The 18,319-nt window shown below is 43.7% G+C and overlaps 1 protein-coding gene across 8 annotated transcripts in view; it reads right to left on the reverse strand.

The window, feature by feature from the left end:
• Positions 1-18,319, reverse strand: part of LOC119654498 (myotubularin-related protein DDB_G0290005) — a 213,727-nt gene that overhangs the window by 190,106 nt on the left and 5,302 nt on the right. For 5 of the 8 annotated variants that reach the window (XM_038059928.1, XM_038059933.1, XM_038059930.1 and 2 more), the window contains exon 2: positions 10,666-11,071. In XM_038059928.1, the coding sequence (XP_037915856.1) occupies positions 10,666-10,815 (150 nt within the window). In that variant the 5' untranslated portion in view covers positions 10,816-11,071. The remainder of the gene's footprint in view (positions 1-10,665; positions 11,072-18,319) is intronic. The other 3 variants (XM_038059929.1, XM_038059927.1, XM_038059926.1) reach the window with 2 other exon arrangements.

The raw sequence follows: 18,319 nt of genomic DNA on the forward strand, positions 1-18,319 counted from the left end.
TAGCCGGAGTGGTGCGCTTCATCCTGCTCTACTCGTCGCCTGTGTGGGCAGAGGCGCTTGCAAACTCTCAGAGACGGAAGCAGGTGAACTCGGTTTACCGGCGGATGGCTTTGAGGGTTTGCAGTGCTTTTAGAACCACATCAGACGAGGCAGTATTGGTGGTGGCAGGCATGATCCCTGTTGACATTCTGGCCAAAGAAATGAGTGTCCTGTACCATGCAAGACGTATGGAGGGACATGCACAGCGTAGAAATGCGGCAAGGTCAGAGTCACATGATCTCTGGCAACGCAGATGGGACGAGTCTACGAAAGGTCGGTGGACGCACAGGCTCATTCCCAACATTAGGGTGTGGCTTGAACGAAAACATGGTTGCTACAGGCAGTATCTGCACCGCTTTGGGTTGGATGATTCTCCGAACTGTTCCAGATGCGATAGCATACCGGAGGATCCAGAGCATGTGACGTTTCACTGCCCACGATTTGTGATGGAGAGAAGGAGCTTAAACCAGGTGCTGGACAGGAGCGTGACCAAAGAAGGAAGAAGGCCGCAAATAGGAGAAGGACGAGTGCATAAAAGCAAACCTACCCCGCGAAGTAATGCCTTAATGGTGGTCCCGCGGGGCTGGGACTGGAGAGACAGGGGGTGATTTTTAGTGGGTGTGAATCCCACACGCGCCAGCTGTAGCGGCGGAGCTGCGGTGGACGTATCTTTCTAAGATTTTCCACCTCCGTGTATGCACAAAAAAAAAAAGTACCAGGCAGGATGAGTCTTTGACTATCCTAAGTAACCTACCCTAAGATGAGCATCGGTATCATGCAATGTTACAGGGCACGAGTTGAAAGTGGGCATAATTCCTTCTACTATACTTCCAGTGGGAGTGTAGAGCCTTCACCAAGCCTCTTAATCCGAATCTTTTTGCGACCGTTACGATTTTTCTCTGTCTAGCCGGAAGATGGTCCACCCACTTTCCTTTTCCTTCTCCTCTAAAGCTTTACTAGCATTCGTTCAGTTGTGGAAAACTTCATCCCTTAACCATGAGTTTAACGCCTTCAACTTCAAAACCCATCCAATAGTTTATTCTGGAGCTCTGAAACCAACAATTTTGAGGAAAATGGAAAGTGACACGTAAAGAAAACCAAAATTAAGTAGAAGAATATTTAAAGCTGTTTAAGCAACAGTTTCCTCCACGAAACACTGCAAAAGATATCATTACTTCTCAAATTGCAACTGCAACTTTTATCCCATCAAATTGAAACATCACAAACAGATTCAAAAATTTTCCGGGTTGACAAATCACCCGCGGACAAATCTTCAGTTTACTTCTATCCGAGTAAATTTTCAAAAAGAAACTTTTGATATAAAATTCAATATTATTTCCCTTATTCCGCTCACAAAACTCTGTTGTCTTTGCAAGCTTCTAAGAGTGGACAAAAAGTGTTGCTTGAAGCCCATTCGTGTCGCATCACAAATCCATTGCAGCAAAACGTTTGCCGAGCGCAAAAAACGCCATGCCATATTTGAATTGAACATTATTTAGCCTTAGAGAAGAAAAATCTCCCTGGTCGACTCACCCTCGAAACTTCGCCCAATCGGGGTGGATGTAATTTCTCACGGAGGGGGAATAACGATGCAATCGCATTGATTTTTCCGGACGCTCTACCTTAGTGGCATAGCATTGCATTACCTTCTCTAGCCTCAACTACCCTCTGTGATGGATGTTGGTGTAGTTCTTGGGAAATCAAAGTGAACTCAGGGACTTGTCTTTAGCGGCAAACATGGAGGAATAAGTTGTTGCTTTCGAGCAATCGAATTGATTTAAGTACCCACTTTAGCCGGCGAGGGTTTATAAGGGAAGTGCATTAGGTTCATGTTTATGCTTTCAGAAGAGGAATAGGGTGAACTAAAACACTGAACGCTTGGGGGCTTTAAGGGTCAATTGGAATATGGCTAAGTAGTTTGTTTTTCAGGTTTTGTGTAAAACAAAACCCTGATAACATCATTCTCTGTCTGTATTTCTGTCATAAACCGATTATTCGGAAACGGTTGAAGCTATATATCATCATGAAATTTGATATGAACATGAAGCGAACCGCCCCATACATGCGAAAGGGAGACGTACATTTTTTTCATAGAATGTGTTTTTTGGGGTATCAAATGACAGGACTGAACTGAAACTGACATAATTTTCAACATCGTTGATAGTCGAACCCGAAATTGGGCCATTGGAGTTAGAACCCAAAATTGGGCCAAATACGGGAAAGCGTTATTAGAACCTATCCGATCAAGAATAGTTAGGTTCGTCGAACTGGATTCTGGCAACATAGAGTTCTGAGCACTTAGCATCTTCACCGACAAATTGGTATAATTGCAATTTTGTACAGACGAATTACTGGGTCCCGTCGACATAAGAACGAAGTGCGATACGACAATTTTACGAGCAATGTCAGGTTGAACTCCGCCATGCTATTAACATAGTATGCTGATCCCAACCTCAGGTAAAGGAGGAGGGTTTGAGGCAACGTACTCTGTACTATCCTCAGTAAAACAAAAATAAAATGCTGAGATCAGGGAAAGAGATAAATAGAGTATAGTTGGAGTTATTCTACTATGCTAAATCGTACCTGATCTCTCTTGGTGACAGGCCCCGCGACAGGTCGACCAAGAAAATGCATCGAATGTCGTTACAAACATGATGATCGGATTGAGTCACAAGCCTCGGAGAAATGCTAGGGCGTCCACCTCAGTCGACGCGGCAGGACGGGCCCGGTCCTGTCAAGAAATGGGCAAGGGTTCTTGACGCATGGACGGCGTCAGGACGTAAGCAAGTTAGTCCGCACACAACGAACAAAACAAATACGTGTCTGCACGCTAAATGTTGGTACCCTAACTGGAGAGACGGAGGAACTGGCAAGAGCCCTTCGGAAAAGGTGCATTGACATCTGCGCTCTGCAAGAAACCCGATGGTCTGGTGGCAAAAGCTGCGACATTGAAAGCGAACGCGGTTAAAATGGCTACAAACTTCTCTATTTTGGTAACCCACACACTCAATATGGTGTTGGCATTGCCATCTCACAGGGTTTCCGTGATGCCATTAAAGAAGTCGAACGATTTGATGATCGGCTGATGAAGCTCACCATTACATCAGCTGATCGCACTATTTACTTCTTCACCGCGTATGCACCACAGACAGGTCAACCTGATGCCGAGAAAGATGCCTTCTGGAAACTTCTCGATGAAAAGACTCGTCACGTGCCTGCTGGCGATTACATAATCATTGCCGGCGACCTTAATGGCCATGTGGGTGAAAAGGCAGACGGTAACAGGTGCCATGGGGGAAAGGGGTTCGGAGCGCGCAATGAAGGTGGCGAGCGTATAAACGATTTTGCGGACACCCATGACCTTGTACTTATGAATACATGGTTCATAAAACGATTGTCTCATCTTCCCACATTTTATAGTGGGAACAATAAAACGCAAATCGACTATATTCTCATAAGACGCCAACATTTTACCGCTGTCACTGATTGCAAAGTCGTTCAATATGAGACCATCGCACCTCAACATCGGCCGTTGATTGCCGTCCTGCGAATTAAGCCACCGATAAAACAGCGTGGGGAACGCACTGGCACGCCGCGCATTAAATGGTGGCGATTTGGTGAGAAGAAAGAAGAAACTGTCTCACTCATACGGTTGCCAACCATTACGAATGTGGAAGAATCATGGAACCAAATGAAAGACACGATCCATAAAGCGGCCTCTGCAACCCTCGGGGTCACCAAGCCGGGTAAGCGGTACATCACCGAGATACTTGGCTTTGGAATGATGATGTTGAAATGAAGGTCCGTGAAAAGAAACGCCTCTACCACAAATTTCTCGACGATAAAACGCCTGCTAATTGGCAAATTTATAAGAATGCCAACCGGGAAGCAAAGAAAGCGGTCGCTGTCACCCGAGCGAACCATTTCAAAAATCTTTACGATAAACTGGACACTCGGGATGGCGAGAGAGATCTGTATCGACTTGCTCAAAACCATAATGAACGTACACAGGATATCGAACACTTCTGTTGTGTTAATGACAAGAACGGTACTTTGCTTACCAACCGTCGAGCCGCAACGGATAGATGGCGAGAATACTTCGAGCAGATTTCAACTGAAGAATTTGCTCATCCTCCACTTCCACAATCATTGCCGACATTTGGAGCAGTTCCACCAGTCAGCGCAACTGAAGTCGAGGAGGCAATAAAACAAATGAAATCGGAGAAAGCAACAGGACCTGACGACATCGCATCTGAGCTCCGGAAAGCGAAGAGCTGGGACCCAACACTGTGGCTCAGTGAATTCTTTAACCGGGTTATTCAGAAAGAAAGAACACTATCTGACTGGCAAGAAAGTACCGCTGTTCCAATATGGAAAAAGAAAGGTAGCCCAGCAGAATGTTCAAATTACCGTCCGATCCGGTTACTTTCCCATACCATGAAGATTTTTGAACGCATTCTTGACAACCGTATTCGCGATATCGTTGAAATAACCGTGAATCAAGCCGGATTTGTCAAGAACTGCGGAACTACTGACGCAATACACGCTGCACGGTTACTCATGGAGGAACACCGTGAGAAGCATCGCCCTCTTTACATTGTATTTCTGGATCTAGAGAAAGCGTTTGACCGTGTACCACACGAACTCATCTGGTATACTTTACGACAACACTTCGTGCCAGAAGAACTCGTGCGCTGGGTTCAATTGCTCTATCACGATCCGAAAAGTAAAGTTCGAAGTATGGCGGGTGTATCAAAACCGCTTCGTGTCTCTGTTGGTGTTCATCAAGGAAGTGCCCTCTCACCACTCCTCTTTGTCCTTGTTATGGACACGTCACACGGGATATCCAACGTCCAGCGCCCTACACGCTGCTTTATGCAGATGATGTTTTCCTAGCATCTCATAGCAAAAATGATCTCGAGCAACTTGTTCAAAAATGGAATGATCGCCTCATGCAACACGGTCTCAGATTGAATTTAAACAAAACTGAATTTCTGACGACCGATCCCCATGAAACAGGCACAATCACTGTCAGCGGCAGTGATCTACCCAGAACTGAGCGATTTAAATACCTCGGGTCAACGCTATCAGCCAATGGGGAATTGCGTTATGAAATTGTTTCACGCATTAACGCAAACTGGATGAAGTGGCGTTCCACAACTGGTGTTCTTTGTGATCGACGTATCAACGAACGTCTCAAATCTAAAATTTACCACAATGTCGTCCGTATGGTTCTGAGTGTTGGCCGACCATAAAAGACCATGAACGGCGTCTTGCGGTAATGGAGACGAAGATGCTACGTTGGACTAGTGGCGTCACACGTTTAGATCACATCCGAAATGAGGATATCCGCGATCGTTATGGGGTTGCACCGATCGTGGAAAAGTTGCGAGAGAGGCGTCTTCGATGGTATGGTCACGCAATTCGTGCAAACGAGAATTCACTTGCCAAGATTGGTCTGAACATCGAAATCGATTATAAACGACCAAAAGGCAGACCTAAGCAACGGTGGCTTGATACGCTGGATGGGGATTTGAAAGCCTCGAGATTGCACCCAGATCAGGCATTCGATAGAGCCAAATTGCGAAGCCGATCACGACGAGCCGACCCCGCTTGTGAACGGGACAAAGGCTGAAGAAAAAGAAGAATGTCAGGTTGGGGACGAATAATCAGAAAGACAGCAAGGAGCGACATAGCCTTCCTTATTTTGAGGATTGGCTGCAACAACTGAAGGAACTCTGGACGGAGTGTCAAGAGCAACATCCGCTAATACTTGCTGTGATTGCTAATAACTCTAAGCGACGCGACTCGCACTTCGATGAGTTCAAAAGGCATGAAGAGTATTATTTGGAACTTTTATCAGATTTTAAAGACTGTATCAGGCATATCAAAGCAGCAGAATCAACGAAGAAAACCTCAGTCGAAGCGGTCAGATCAGGAGTGAACCGAATTCAGCTTGAGCGATCAGTGATTCCGATATTCGACGGGAGCTATACACAGTGGAGAATTTACATCGACTTCACTTCGATAGCCGCCACAAACGAGTCATAATATGCAGTCGAAAAAATGGAGTATTTGAAGACTCATTGTGTTGGAAAAGTAGCACATGTCATCCGACGACAACTACAAGGCAGCTCCGTAGAAAATTCTACAAATTACCTGCTACTAGGGAAGAATGTGACTCCACCATAAGGCAGCATATGGGGTCGTGACAGCTCAATTTTTAGGAAAAATGATTAGCATTGGGATAAGTATCGAACATTGGGCCATAGTTTTCTTAGATACGATTACTCATAAATTCAGACATACTCAGAATGGACAATCTAATGGAATTCTTGTCACGCCGCTTCAGGACATTGGAAGCTTTTAACATACAAAAACCGCAGATAGTAGACACACCCCCTGTTTAAGGCACTACGGTATGCATCTTCTGTGAAAAGCCACATTACGTAAACTCATGCGGCACATTTGAAGCGCAAATTGTGCATCAATTGCCTCAAAAGGGGATACGTGATACTTGCAGAAAACCGCACCACACGTTCCTCTACAATAACAAGGCTACTACCCACAACTACAAGCTATCGACCAATGCATTAGACTCGTTTCGCACTTATAAGGTTCCATTCGGTCACTGCCAGCAATTATAAAACAGGGTCTATTTGGTACCTAATTGAAGCCGTATAAGACAGAATGCTCCCAGATCCCGAATAGGCTTTACTTTCATTTGTCGGTAGCGACCTAAATAGAACCGAAAACAAACCGAATGAAACCACATACGTGTGAAACTAGCCTAACCCTTTGTACCAACCACCAATTTTCAGGTGAGAGAAATGTTCGTTTACGACCGGTGCTGTCAGCCGCATCCCAATTATGTTAAGGGCGAAAAATGCTTCGCAAGAACTGGTAACGCTAAATGTACTGATCAACTCCGACTTGCAACACATTTTGATCATCAAATTAGCTGCCCGATTATTTGGAATACACCGCAAGTATGCTAGAATTGAAATTTGCGGTCTTAGAGCATTATGGAAAGTTCAAACAAAACTTCGCTTCCAAATACATCCCATTCAAATTTCTGGAAAAATAAAATTAATAATGGCATATATTTCGGAAGTTTATCACAAACCCTCCCTTAAGCTCATCCTAGAAGTTTCAGATTTGGCATCAATACAAATAATATTATTGGGCACAATGCGGGATGTGTTGCCGAGATCCACTCAAGGAAAGACAGCTGAAGACCAAGGATGTAATTAATGTTGTAAGGCGGTTGTGTATTGGAGTCTTGCACAAAGACCGGCGGCTAAACATTCAAACAGTGGCTAAACCATGAAATCCTTTGCGCGAGCGACACGTATTGAGCCGTTTCTACTTAACAGATAACCTTCGCTTTCACGAACTGTACGGCTGAAGCTGAAGAGCGACTTATATCTTCGACCTGGATTTCACGAGCTCGTGATCGCAAGTTTTAAGCCCTCTTCTGTGTTTCTCTTGCTTGGAGGATGCGTCTCTGAACCTCTGCTCTGAGAATAGCAAGTTTATCCTGAGAACAGACCTCCAGGGTCGCATCCTGGAAAGCGTTCAGTCGTCGTGAAAGGGTGAAAGTACTCCCATGCGTGACCATGCTTTGCCCAAAAACCACGTGATAGGAGGAGGTCCCTATCGGAACGTGTTTTGCTGAACGAAGTGCATAGTTGATGGATGACAGGTTGTTTTCCCAATTTATTTGACCAGCACCGATATAAGCGCGTATAGCAGCCAACAATGAGCGATTTACTTTCTCTGAGGCGTTTGCCTGCGGGAATTATAAAGCCGTCTAAATGTGTTGAATGCCATCTGGGTTCAGAAAATCGTTGGAAGCCATAGATTCCAAACACATGAAAGATCTTCTTCCCCAAGTATTCATCAACACGATCGCGGTAAACCGTTTAATCAGCTCCACGAATTAAAACTTCGAAAGAGAATCGAGAACTACTACTGCTCCTGCGAATATGTGGGTATGGGCTTATCAGATCGATATACAAGCATTGAGACGTCCGATCGGAGATGAGCGCATTTCCTATTAGAGACTGGAACGTTTGGTTGAGAGCTTTTGACGTCTTGTACGTTACACAATTATGAATGTAGTCCTTGGCCTGTGAAACCATTTTAGGCCAACTGAACCACAACCGCAGTCTACCCAAGGTTTTACCAACCGCCCCATGTGCGCTTAAAGGATTTTTAAAAGCACAAGTGATCACCTTAGTCGTCAGTTCCCCTCGAATCCAAAGCTTTCGAACCTGTTGTTCTTGCAATTCATCTCCTGAAGTATGATTGGTTCGCTTGTATACCAATCCATTGCATACCTGCAGATCAGGGAGTTTGTTGGAATTTTCCCTAATACGCTCGATCAGTTGCAAATAGTCTGCAGACCGAAAATGTGGTGAATCAAAATACAGGTCTGCGTGAATACATACGAGTTAGAAAATCTGGCACCAGATTTGTGAGCCTTTCCTGTGCTTGATTATGAACAAGATCTGGTCTACTATAAAGGTCTGACTGGTTCATCTGCCATTTGAGTGAAGCATGGTCAGTTACCACTTCGAATGTTGTGCCCACAATGTTCGCTTTAATTTTGCACACTGCTTAAACCACTGCCAAATATTCCTGTTCAGTAACATCCTTGACATAGACGCTATCGGAACTTCATCTCCCTCCTCTGTCTTCTGCATCAGCACCGCTCCTATGTTATGTTCACTTGCATCACAATGTATGGCGGAAGGTTTGGAGAAGTCGGATCTATGCAAGACCCGACCCGAAGAGAGACGCGCTGAAGACCGAGATTGGTTCCTCAGTCCAACAAAACTGACGCTTCTTCTGAAGCATATCTGTCAACGATGCAGTCAACGAAATGGCACAAATCGCTGATATATTTCAAGAGTCGGGATCAATACCAATCGTCCTATTTCCGATAATGTACACCAAGTATGTCTTCCGGATGTTCATTGTCAGAGAACCACCTCGCTTAAGAGTAGCAAGTGTTAGTCGAAGGTCTCTGTGATGAGCAGCAAGTCATTTGAAAATACGAAGACTTGATGACGCAAGTGGGCACGGATGACTTTGTCCATCAGTCGTTGCATGGTTTGAAGTTAGAGGTAAAACGACACGGTCACGAACTGATAGAGTGGTCGCCCTGGACCTGTCAAAGCAGTCTTATCTTTGGACGCGTTATCCAGTGGAATTTTCCAGAACACATCCTTCAGGTCTAGACTCGTAATAAATCTAACCTTCGGGAGACTATTGAAAATCCCCCGATGAGAGGTAAATCATAAACGTCCTTTACGCTGACACTCTTCACCTTACCCACATCAGGGCAAAGCCGCACTTTACCAGTTTACACCATAAGGGTGACTAGTGAAGACCGGACACTTTGCGATTCCTCGAAGACTCCCAAAACCAGCATCCGGTAGAGGAGCTTTTTGATGTCTCTGTTTGATAGGTTTACTATTCCCGACGTCGATGACGTGTGTTGTGAGACGTTCTAAGCCCTCCGAATCGAACAACTGGTATTGATTCGCCGCATTATTCGCCGCCAGTATTGACGGAACTAAAGCGTAGGGCGCTTAGGTTTCTTTACGTCGTCACCTCTGCTACTCCGAAGATCCATTCTCTGGCCGCTTGGTATTGTTGCAGTCTCACATGCAAGGGCTTCAGAACTGAAAGCATCGGTTTTCTTCCAATAATTGAAGGTTGTCGGACGGCTTCAACGCGGTAGCTTTCAGAGTTTCAGAACTGAAAGCATCGGTTTTCTTCCAATAATTGAAGGTTGTCGGACGGCTTCAACACGGTAGCTTTCGGAGTTTCGGTGGAAGACGTTGCAGTCATGCCATGATGACTGGGGCTGGGCTCTGGGACTCGACATTTTGGACATAAAGGCTAACGTGTGTTCAGTGTACCCGCAACCATAACAAAAGACTTTGGGATCCTCCCAGCAGTCTTCGAACAAATGTCCAGTCTACCGACAATTCTAGCAGACCAAAGCAGAACTACAATCTGAATCATTCGCCTGAGGATTACCTGAGATGTACTTTATGTCCACCTCCTCCCCGGATTCACGGGGAAAAAACTGCTCCACGCGCGCCTTCCGGCCATTTTTTTATTTTATTTTTTCAGGTATAGCTCGCGTGTTGGTTATTTCGTTAGACTCTTACGAATCCCGTGTTTGATTTCTTTTTTCAGGATCCGGTACGAACCCACGCACCGGTAAGGAGACGTGAAATTTTGTATAATGATACGTGAGGGATCAAAGTGCTCAAAGGAGCCCGCCCCCACATTCCCAAACCTGGCAAGCACAGAAGCGTACAAACACGTGTCAACGGAGCACTTCATGGAGCATCAAAATTCGCGGGTGGACCTTCACGGTCAATTTAGCCAATTTTTTTAGGTCTTTGGAATAGCTCACCTCATTTTGAATACATTATTTTTTTCTGGTCTAATTCATGATCCAATCTGCATCTTTCAATTTTAAAAAATAAAGAAGTTGGACCTTCTCTGCCAAAAACGGACAGTCAAGTCATTCTTCATTTTCCTTATTTAAAAATATTTTATTAAAAATATTAGAATTATATCTTCAAATCTATTATTACTTACAATCTTGTGGTGAAGTGCCGATAGTTCACGTTCTGTGACCCGCCGGTTGGCTGCTTCTCGTCTTCGCTGCCGGAACTGACTATATTTGTAGGCCAAAATGACACCTGGAAGGGCCAATGCCTCCAATGGCGATTTCCGTCCGAAAGGCATTGTCGATTACTAGATCTGATTTAGACACTCACTTTATTTGAATTAAATTGATCTTTTTTTTTTTTAGATTTTAGAGCAACGTCTTTAGTTTCTTTTTCTTTTTCATATTTCACTGGTTTTCCTGGATTAGTTCACGTTTCGAATGATATTTATTGGAATGATGCACGTCACAATTTTATTTCGAAATTATGCACAATTTTTTTATGTAATTCGCAATTGGAGATCTTTTATCTTAAGCTGTAGCTAAGGTAAAGATCTATAGTAAAATATAAATTTGCAAATTAAATTAAGAAGCGAGCAGGTTTCAATCGATTTGGGGAGACATGAAGTGATTGAAATGGAGGCAGTTGTACCCTACTTTAGTATATAAAAGTTATCAATAGATGTTCGGCAAAATGTTTTTAACAGTTTCCTTGTAAAAAATCTTACTTCAAAAGATCAAATCGACCTGCAATACCAGTGGTTCCGCGGCCACCGCATCATATCAAATATTAGTCAATAAACAATCACTCAGGTCCTCTCCTCCACCCCTAGAAATTTCCCGAAATTCTAAAGCCCATTGAAGTATTCGCAATTACAATATAGAAATTCTTAAATATTTCAAAATGATCATTAACCTTTCCTTTTTATTGTTGCTTTCGACATACTTTGCATAACTCGATCAAATACCTAAGTATACTGCGTAATAACTAATGCATTTTTATCGTTTGCTTCTGGTAAAGGTGAAATTTTATGTATGCAAGTAATGATGGGAATGCTGATAATGCGGGGATATTGTTGTGTCGGTGGAGGTCGGTGTGAATGGAAAATACAGTTGATGGCTGATTGTTTGTTCTACGGATCTTATTAGGAAAGTTGTGTCTTTTTCGTAGTAAATGTGTTTGCCTGCATAAATTAAGCGCTTTGTAATAAAAAGAGGGTAGCTTAGACGAAGAGTGGAAAATAGGGAATACGCAAGGGATGCATTTCAAATTATTCAGTCAGTAGTGTCATTCAAGAGTTTCAGTGATATTTTACGTTCAAATGACGTACACCAAACATAAACAGGATAATATGGGTTATTTAAATGAAATAACAATTTGATCAGCTGCATTATTTGTTTTATATGTATTTGAAACACGTCCACGGTACTATAAGGACTACAAACAAGAGGATTACAACGAGTTTCGAGGTTAGGTTAGGTTAGATACGAGGTAGCTAACTGGTGCGTGAATCGACGACGTCTTGTTAGTTTTCTGGTGTATACTTCCCCATCTCATGTATCACATGTGCGACACTAACACCACAGTAAGTGTGCGGAATTGTTCACACGCAAGTGATTGAAGAATGTCTAACATGCGTGATACCCTTCTTCCACGATACAAATTCAAGCAATGCGCCCGGAGGTGAATCTCATCCACGTAATCTTCTTGAAACTGACCCTAGAGCTCTGAAAAATTTGTATATGATTTCTTTTTTGTTTATTATGCTTTAGGTATTCCCTATTATTTTAAAATATTTGCGGAAATTCCGTTCTCTCTAATTTCCTTCTTTTTTGTTTCTTCTTATTAACTTTTGTGAAAATATTTTTTCTTTAATTTTGATTATTTTAATTATTTTACCCTTGAGTGATATTCTTCTCTCTCCAACTCACACTAACGAGAGCCTTCCTCCACTTACATGAGTTGAGGACGGCAAGGCAGGGTGAGACCCCCCAAATGCCGCATTTCTTGTAGATCTGAGGCAGGAGAAGCATCAATGAAAGATCTAGTCCGCCGTGAATTTTCCCTCATGATCGCGGCACTTGCATTTCAAGCTATTAGAGCGAGTTATGTTTCGATTAGTTCGTGCAATATTTCCTTGTTTGTTTGCTAATTTCCGGTGCGGCAACCCGCATTGGACGCGTGAAGTTTTGTGAAATGACACGTGAGGAACTGAAGTGTTCAAAAGGACTCTCCCACATTCTTGAATCTGGCTGCCTTCGGCGACCTTCAGTGAATGATATGAAGCCATCGAAATTCTAGTATAAAATGAAAAATTTCGTGATTAAAATATCTACGTCACAGGCGCGACAGCAACAAATCTCTTGCCATATACCAGGAAGTTCTATAACAAGTCGGGAAACCGGAAGCTGGACGTTTCAGGTACGAAAGGTTTTGTGTATTTCTTAGTACGTAGCACGTAATATATCCATATATAATATTATGTGAGAGTATCCACTTTCGGGTGATATTGACATTCATAGTCTTCAATTTTCAAAGAAGCAACAAATTTGGGGTATTATAACTTTGTTAGTAATAGTGCGATTTCCACCAAACTTGGCAAGATCATGCTCCAAATTATAGCCTATATCACTGCGAAATTTCATGGTACTAGGCTGAACCAAATGGGGGTTTCCAACCAATTACAAAAAAATGTAGTAATATATTATTATTAACTTTATTTAAACAGATATCGGCATGGAAGGTATTTTGAAGCCCAGGCACCATATAGTGGCAGCCTCCTGATTTTTTTCAGATTTTTCGGTTTGATAGTTTCTGAGAATGGCCCCCTTAAAGAAGTGATCACTTTCAACCCCCCGCGCTCCCCACCCATCCAACGAATATCAAAACTAAGATCGGCTTTGAAAAGTACTAATCGAGACCTTTAATTTGATACCCCACATGACTATATTTGATGAAAAAAAAATTTACACCCCCCTTTTGCATGTATGGGGAACCCCCCCCCCCCCCTTAAATTCGACGTGAAAGGATGTAATTCACCGTATGCGTGAGCGTTCACAGTTCCCACCTTTCTACAAAATTTGGTGTCAATTTGGTGTCTCCGAGAAAATGCGTGTGACGGACAGACAGACAGTAAACCCCCCAGGGCCAGATGGAATCCCGAATATCGCCCTGAAAGTGGCAGCCAGGTCAGCACCAGGTATGTTTTTACGGCATGCCTTAGAGAAGGAGAATTCCCCGAGCAATGGAAGCTGCAAAAGTTGATACTTATTCCGAAGCCAGGTAAACCATTGGGAGACCCCTCCTCATATCGACCGATATGTTTGGTCAATACCATTGGTAAACTATTTGGACGAGTATTAGACAACAGGCTGCTCGCTGTTGCGGAAAAGGAAGGAGGCCTATCCGACAAACAATTCGGGTTTCGTAAGGGGAGATCAACCATCGATGCAATCAGCATGGTGACTGGCCTGGCTCGCGCTGCAATACAAGATGACAAATGCTGCGCAGTGGTGACCCTCGACGTAAAAAATGCTTTCAACACTGCAAAGTGGACGAAAATCGTAGAGGCTCTAACCAAACTAAAGGTTCCAAAGTACATTGTACGCATCGTTGTTGCATTTCTTCTTGGAAGAAGATTATATTGCGACTCGGACGATGGAGAGAAATTATTCCCAATGACGTGCGGCGTACCACAGGGGTCTGTCTTAGGTCCCTTACTGTGGTTAATTATGTACAACGGAGTGCTGACGCTACGCCTTTCTAACGGTGTGACAACTATTGGCTTTGCGGACGATATCGGGGTAACAATAGTGGCAAAACGCTTAGACGAGATCGAAATCTATGCAAATGAGGCGATATGGGAAATCAATTCCTGGTTGAAAAAGTCCGGTCTATCACTTGCTGAACATAAAACGGAACTAGTGCTAATCAGCAAAAGAAGGAAAGACACGACCGTGAAAATCAAAGTTGGTGAAAAAACAATTTACTCCCAAGAGTCGCTTAAATATTTGGGAGTAATGATTGACAAAAGACTCAACTTTAAAAAACACATTGAGTGCGCTGCAACTAAAGCATCTTCCATCGCTGTAACGATCTCGAGGATACTACCGAACATTGGTGTACCAAGACAAAGTCGACGTCGTCTTATTTCAAGGGTAGTTAGTTCCATGCTACTCTACGCAGCTCCAGTTTGGGCAACCGTTCTGGAAAACAAATCAAACTGCGGAAAACTAGGAATGGCATATCGACTAAGTGCACTCCGGGTATGCAGTGCTTATCGAACGACATCAGGAGAAGCAGCATATGTACTGGCAGGGACAATCCTCATAGACATCTTGGCGGATGAAGGTCGGCGTCTCTACGACAATATGTATGCAATCGGTGAGTCTATTGTACTTCGACGGCAACTAGCACGGCGAGAATCCATAGCAAAATGGCAAAAGAGATGGAACGAGGCACAAACTGGCCGTTGGACCTACCGTATCATTCCACACATTCGAAGATGGATGGAAAGGAATCACGGGGAACTAAGCTACGAGCTAACACAGTTTTTAAGTGGACATGGAGGTTATCGGGCTTATCTTTATCGATTTGGACACGACGAGTCACCATGGTGCCCAAGATGTGGTAGCGTGGCTGAGAATGCGGAGCATGTTGTGTTTGAGTGCCCAAGGTTTACAGCACACCGAACTAGACTGGAGGCGATCGCAGACAGGCGCTTAACACCTGGAAATATAGTGGAGTTTATGTTGGGATCAACGGAGGCTTGGAATCAAGTGGTAATTGAGCTGAAAATGAGTCATGAACAGCTAAGGCATGAAGAACTGCGAAGAAAGCAAGGAAGGGAGCGAACAATAATGCGCCGCAGTTAAGAACTGATCCAGCCCCACGATGCAATGCTTATAGCAGTCCCGTGGGGAGAGTGGAAGAAGAAGGAGGTGGTTTTAGTGAGTAGAAGTCTCACATAACTGTATGGCAGGAGCCAGCAGTAGGTTTTGAACCTTTCCACCTTCCAACGATGAAAAAAAAAAAGACAGACAGTAAACCGCTTTTAATAAGGATTTGTGTAAACACAAAACCTTAAAAAGGCACAACACTCTCGTGGTCATCATGATCTAACTAGCTTCCAACCGTCAGGCGCTGAACGGTGGGGGTGATGCTTCCCGTAGTGGGGTGATCCTTTAAAGTAGAACAAAGAATAAAAACAAGGATTAAGTGTAGCGGATAGCCATCCTTCACTATGTGAAGAGTTAGCCTGGGTGGAGACGAAGGACGGTGAAGGCTAGCTTTCCGCGCCTTAAAACGGAAAAAACTATCCAGGCGGGTACATCCTCAGATTAGACGGATCAAACGGCAACGACTTCGGCAACGTAAAATGGACTACTCTTTTAAGTCTTGGATTGTGCGACCCTATTTTCGAACGGGTGCATTACGGCAGCTTCTCCAGGACGTATCCCGTAGCAACATTAGCATGCTCGCGCTCCAAGAAACGAAACGGCTTGGCAGCGAAGTAAATGATTGCGGGTCTAACGAAATATTTATCAGCGGCAAAAAGCGAGAAAACAGGGAATGCGGTGTCGCCTTTGTCATAAGCAACACATTTAGGCATCTCTAACTGATCGCAAACCGATTAATGAACGAATTTGCTTAATCCGCTTCAAGATGAACTTTTTCTATATGTCGAATATCAACTGCCATGCGCCAACGGAGGAGAAGGATGATGTCATTAAAGACGAATTGTACACCTGACTGGACAGAATTTTTAACAGGTTGTTCCCCAAAAACTTTAAAGTATTATTGGGAGATTTCAACGCAAAAATTGCCGACGAACTGTGTATAGAGGCACAACAGGAAGGCAGAGCCGCCATAATGAAACAAACGATAATGTCCAAAAACTCATCGACTTAGACTGTCTCAAACATATTGGATGTGAGGCCGTTATAAGGTGCTAACTGTGACTCCGACCATTTCCTGGTTAAAGGGAAATACAATTGTCAAATAGCCGCGGTAGGTTCGGTATTTTCAAAACCTTTTGAACTCAATGACCACCCGTTTCCACCCCATTGTCATTTCTAATAACCCAAGTGGAGAACAAATGTCCACACCCTGAACTTTGTACGAATCCAAAGCTGCTCCCGGTATCGATGGCATCCCAGTCGAGCTCTTAATAAAAGGGGGAGCAGAACTCACTAGTCGAATCTACAAACTAATTAGCAGAATCTGGACAACCGAAGAAATACCTGACGACTTTTCCTCCAGTGTACAAAAAGGGTGTCTGCGTTGCGAAAATTATAGGTGGATCTCTTTGATGTGCACGTGCTACAAGGTGCTGACAAATATAATCGAACGACAACTGAGTATACAGACAACATCATCGGGGAATACCACGATGGCTTCAAATCCTGACGATCAAAAACGGACCAGATATTCGCAGTTAAGCAGGTGCTTCAAAAGTGCATACAGAATAATGGTCAAGCTAAAAACCCCACAAAAGCTAATCCGGCTAGTGAAAGTCACAATGATTAACAACGAAGGCCAGGCAAAAATCTAAAATGATATGACACGAGGCTTTCCTATAATGTCAGAACTTAGGCAAGGAGATGGTATCGCCCTCGCCCTCTTTAACTTGGTGGTATGTCGTCAGGAAGATGGTCTCAGTTGAGTCCAGAGGTACGTTACTGGTAAAATCCGCTCACCTGGTAGCGTACGCAGACGACGTGGATCGATACTTTGTGCGAAGGAAGTGTTCGAGAAGTTCGAGTCAGCAGCGAGTGAAGTGGGACTCAGGGTCAATGATTTCAAAGCGAAATACATGGTCCAAACCTGAAAGGCAACTGCTAGTATGCGGAACATTGCAATGAGGGCATTATTTCGAACAGATGGGCCAATCTTGATGAACGGAAACGAAAAACACGAAATCCAAAAGCCGGTCACTACTGCTCATAAAGCATTTTATGTGGTCCTCCCCCCTCCCCCCATAATAAGATGGAGAAAAGTTGACAGACGCAATAAAGTACATATCGACAAGATATTAATTCGACCCATGCTGCCGGATATTGGAATGAGCCCGTCACAGTGAACAAATACGCGAGGCAAGGATTCCGAAACGAGTGCTGAACGGCAGAGCCGATGGTGGTCGACCAAAACGGAAGAAAAGAAAACATTGGGAGGAGTCAGTGGACGCAGATTGCAGATCAATTCTAAGATTTTCTAACTGGAAGACGTGGTCTTCAGCCACACGTCACAAATGAAAAGATGGAAAGTCTGCGTGCGATTCGTATTTATGAGGATCTGTTTAAAGTCTTCCGTGTATATTGAAAAACCTCGTGCCCTGGCTTAATTGTGACCGAATACGCATAAAATTGCGCTTCTTTGTCACTCGATGTTGCAAACAGATCAGATTTCAAGATGTGCATAACATCTTTTCTAGACATGGTGAAAAAGAAGGATCATATCATTTTGTGCTTCACCTGGTTAGCCATCAATACCACTGCCAGTCATGTTCCTAGCATGGCATTTATAGAAACAAAACACAGGATTGCAAAATGGTGTTTTGCTTCGACCACCTACCATTCCACTATGCCTCAGTGATAGCCCATTGTAGGGCACCCAAAGGGAAATGTGGGCAGCTTATAATATTTTTCCTGCATCATGTCGCACAAAATGGGAAAACCAATGCGTTCCCATTTATATTAGATGAACAAACTAAGTAACTAATAAAAGTACTTTATACAGTATGTGGAATTCTCTATCATCCAGGAGAATACGGAAGGACGGAGTCAATTAGAAGATGGGGCAGA

This window comes from Hermetia illucens, chromosome 4, assembly GCF_905115235.1.
Source record: "Hermetia illucens chromosome 4, iHerIll2.2.curated.20191125, whole genome shotgun sequence".
In the NCBI taxonomy this organism is placed as follows: domain Eukaryota; kingdom Metazoa; phylum Arthropoda; class Insecta; order Diptera; family Stratiomyidae; genus Hermetia; species Hermetia illucens.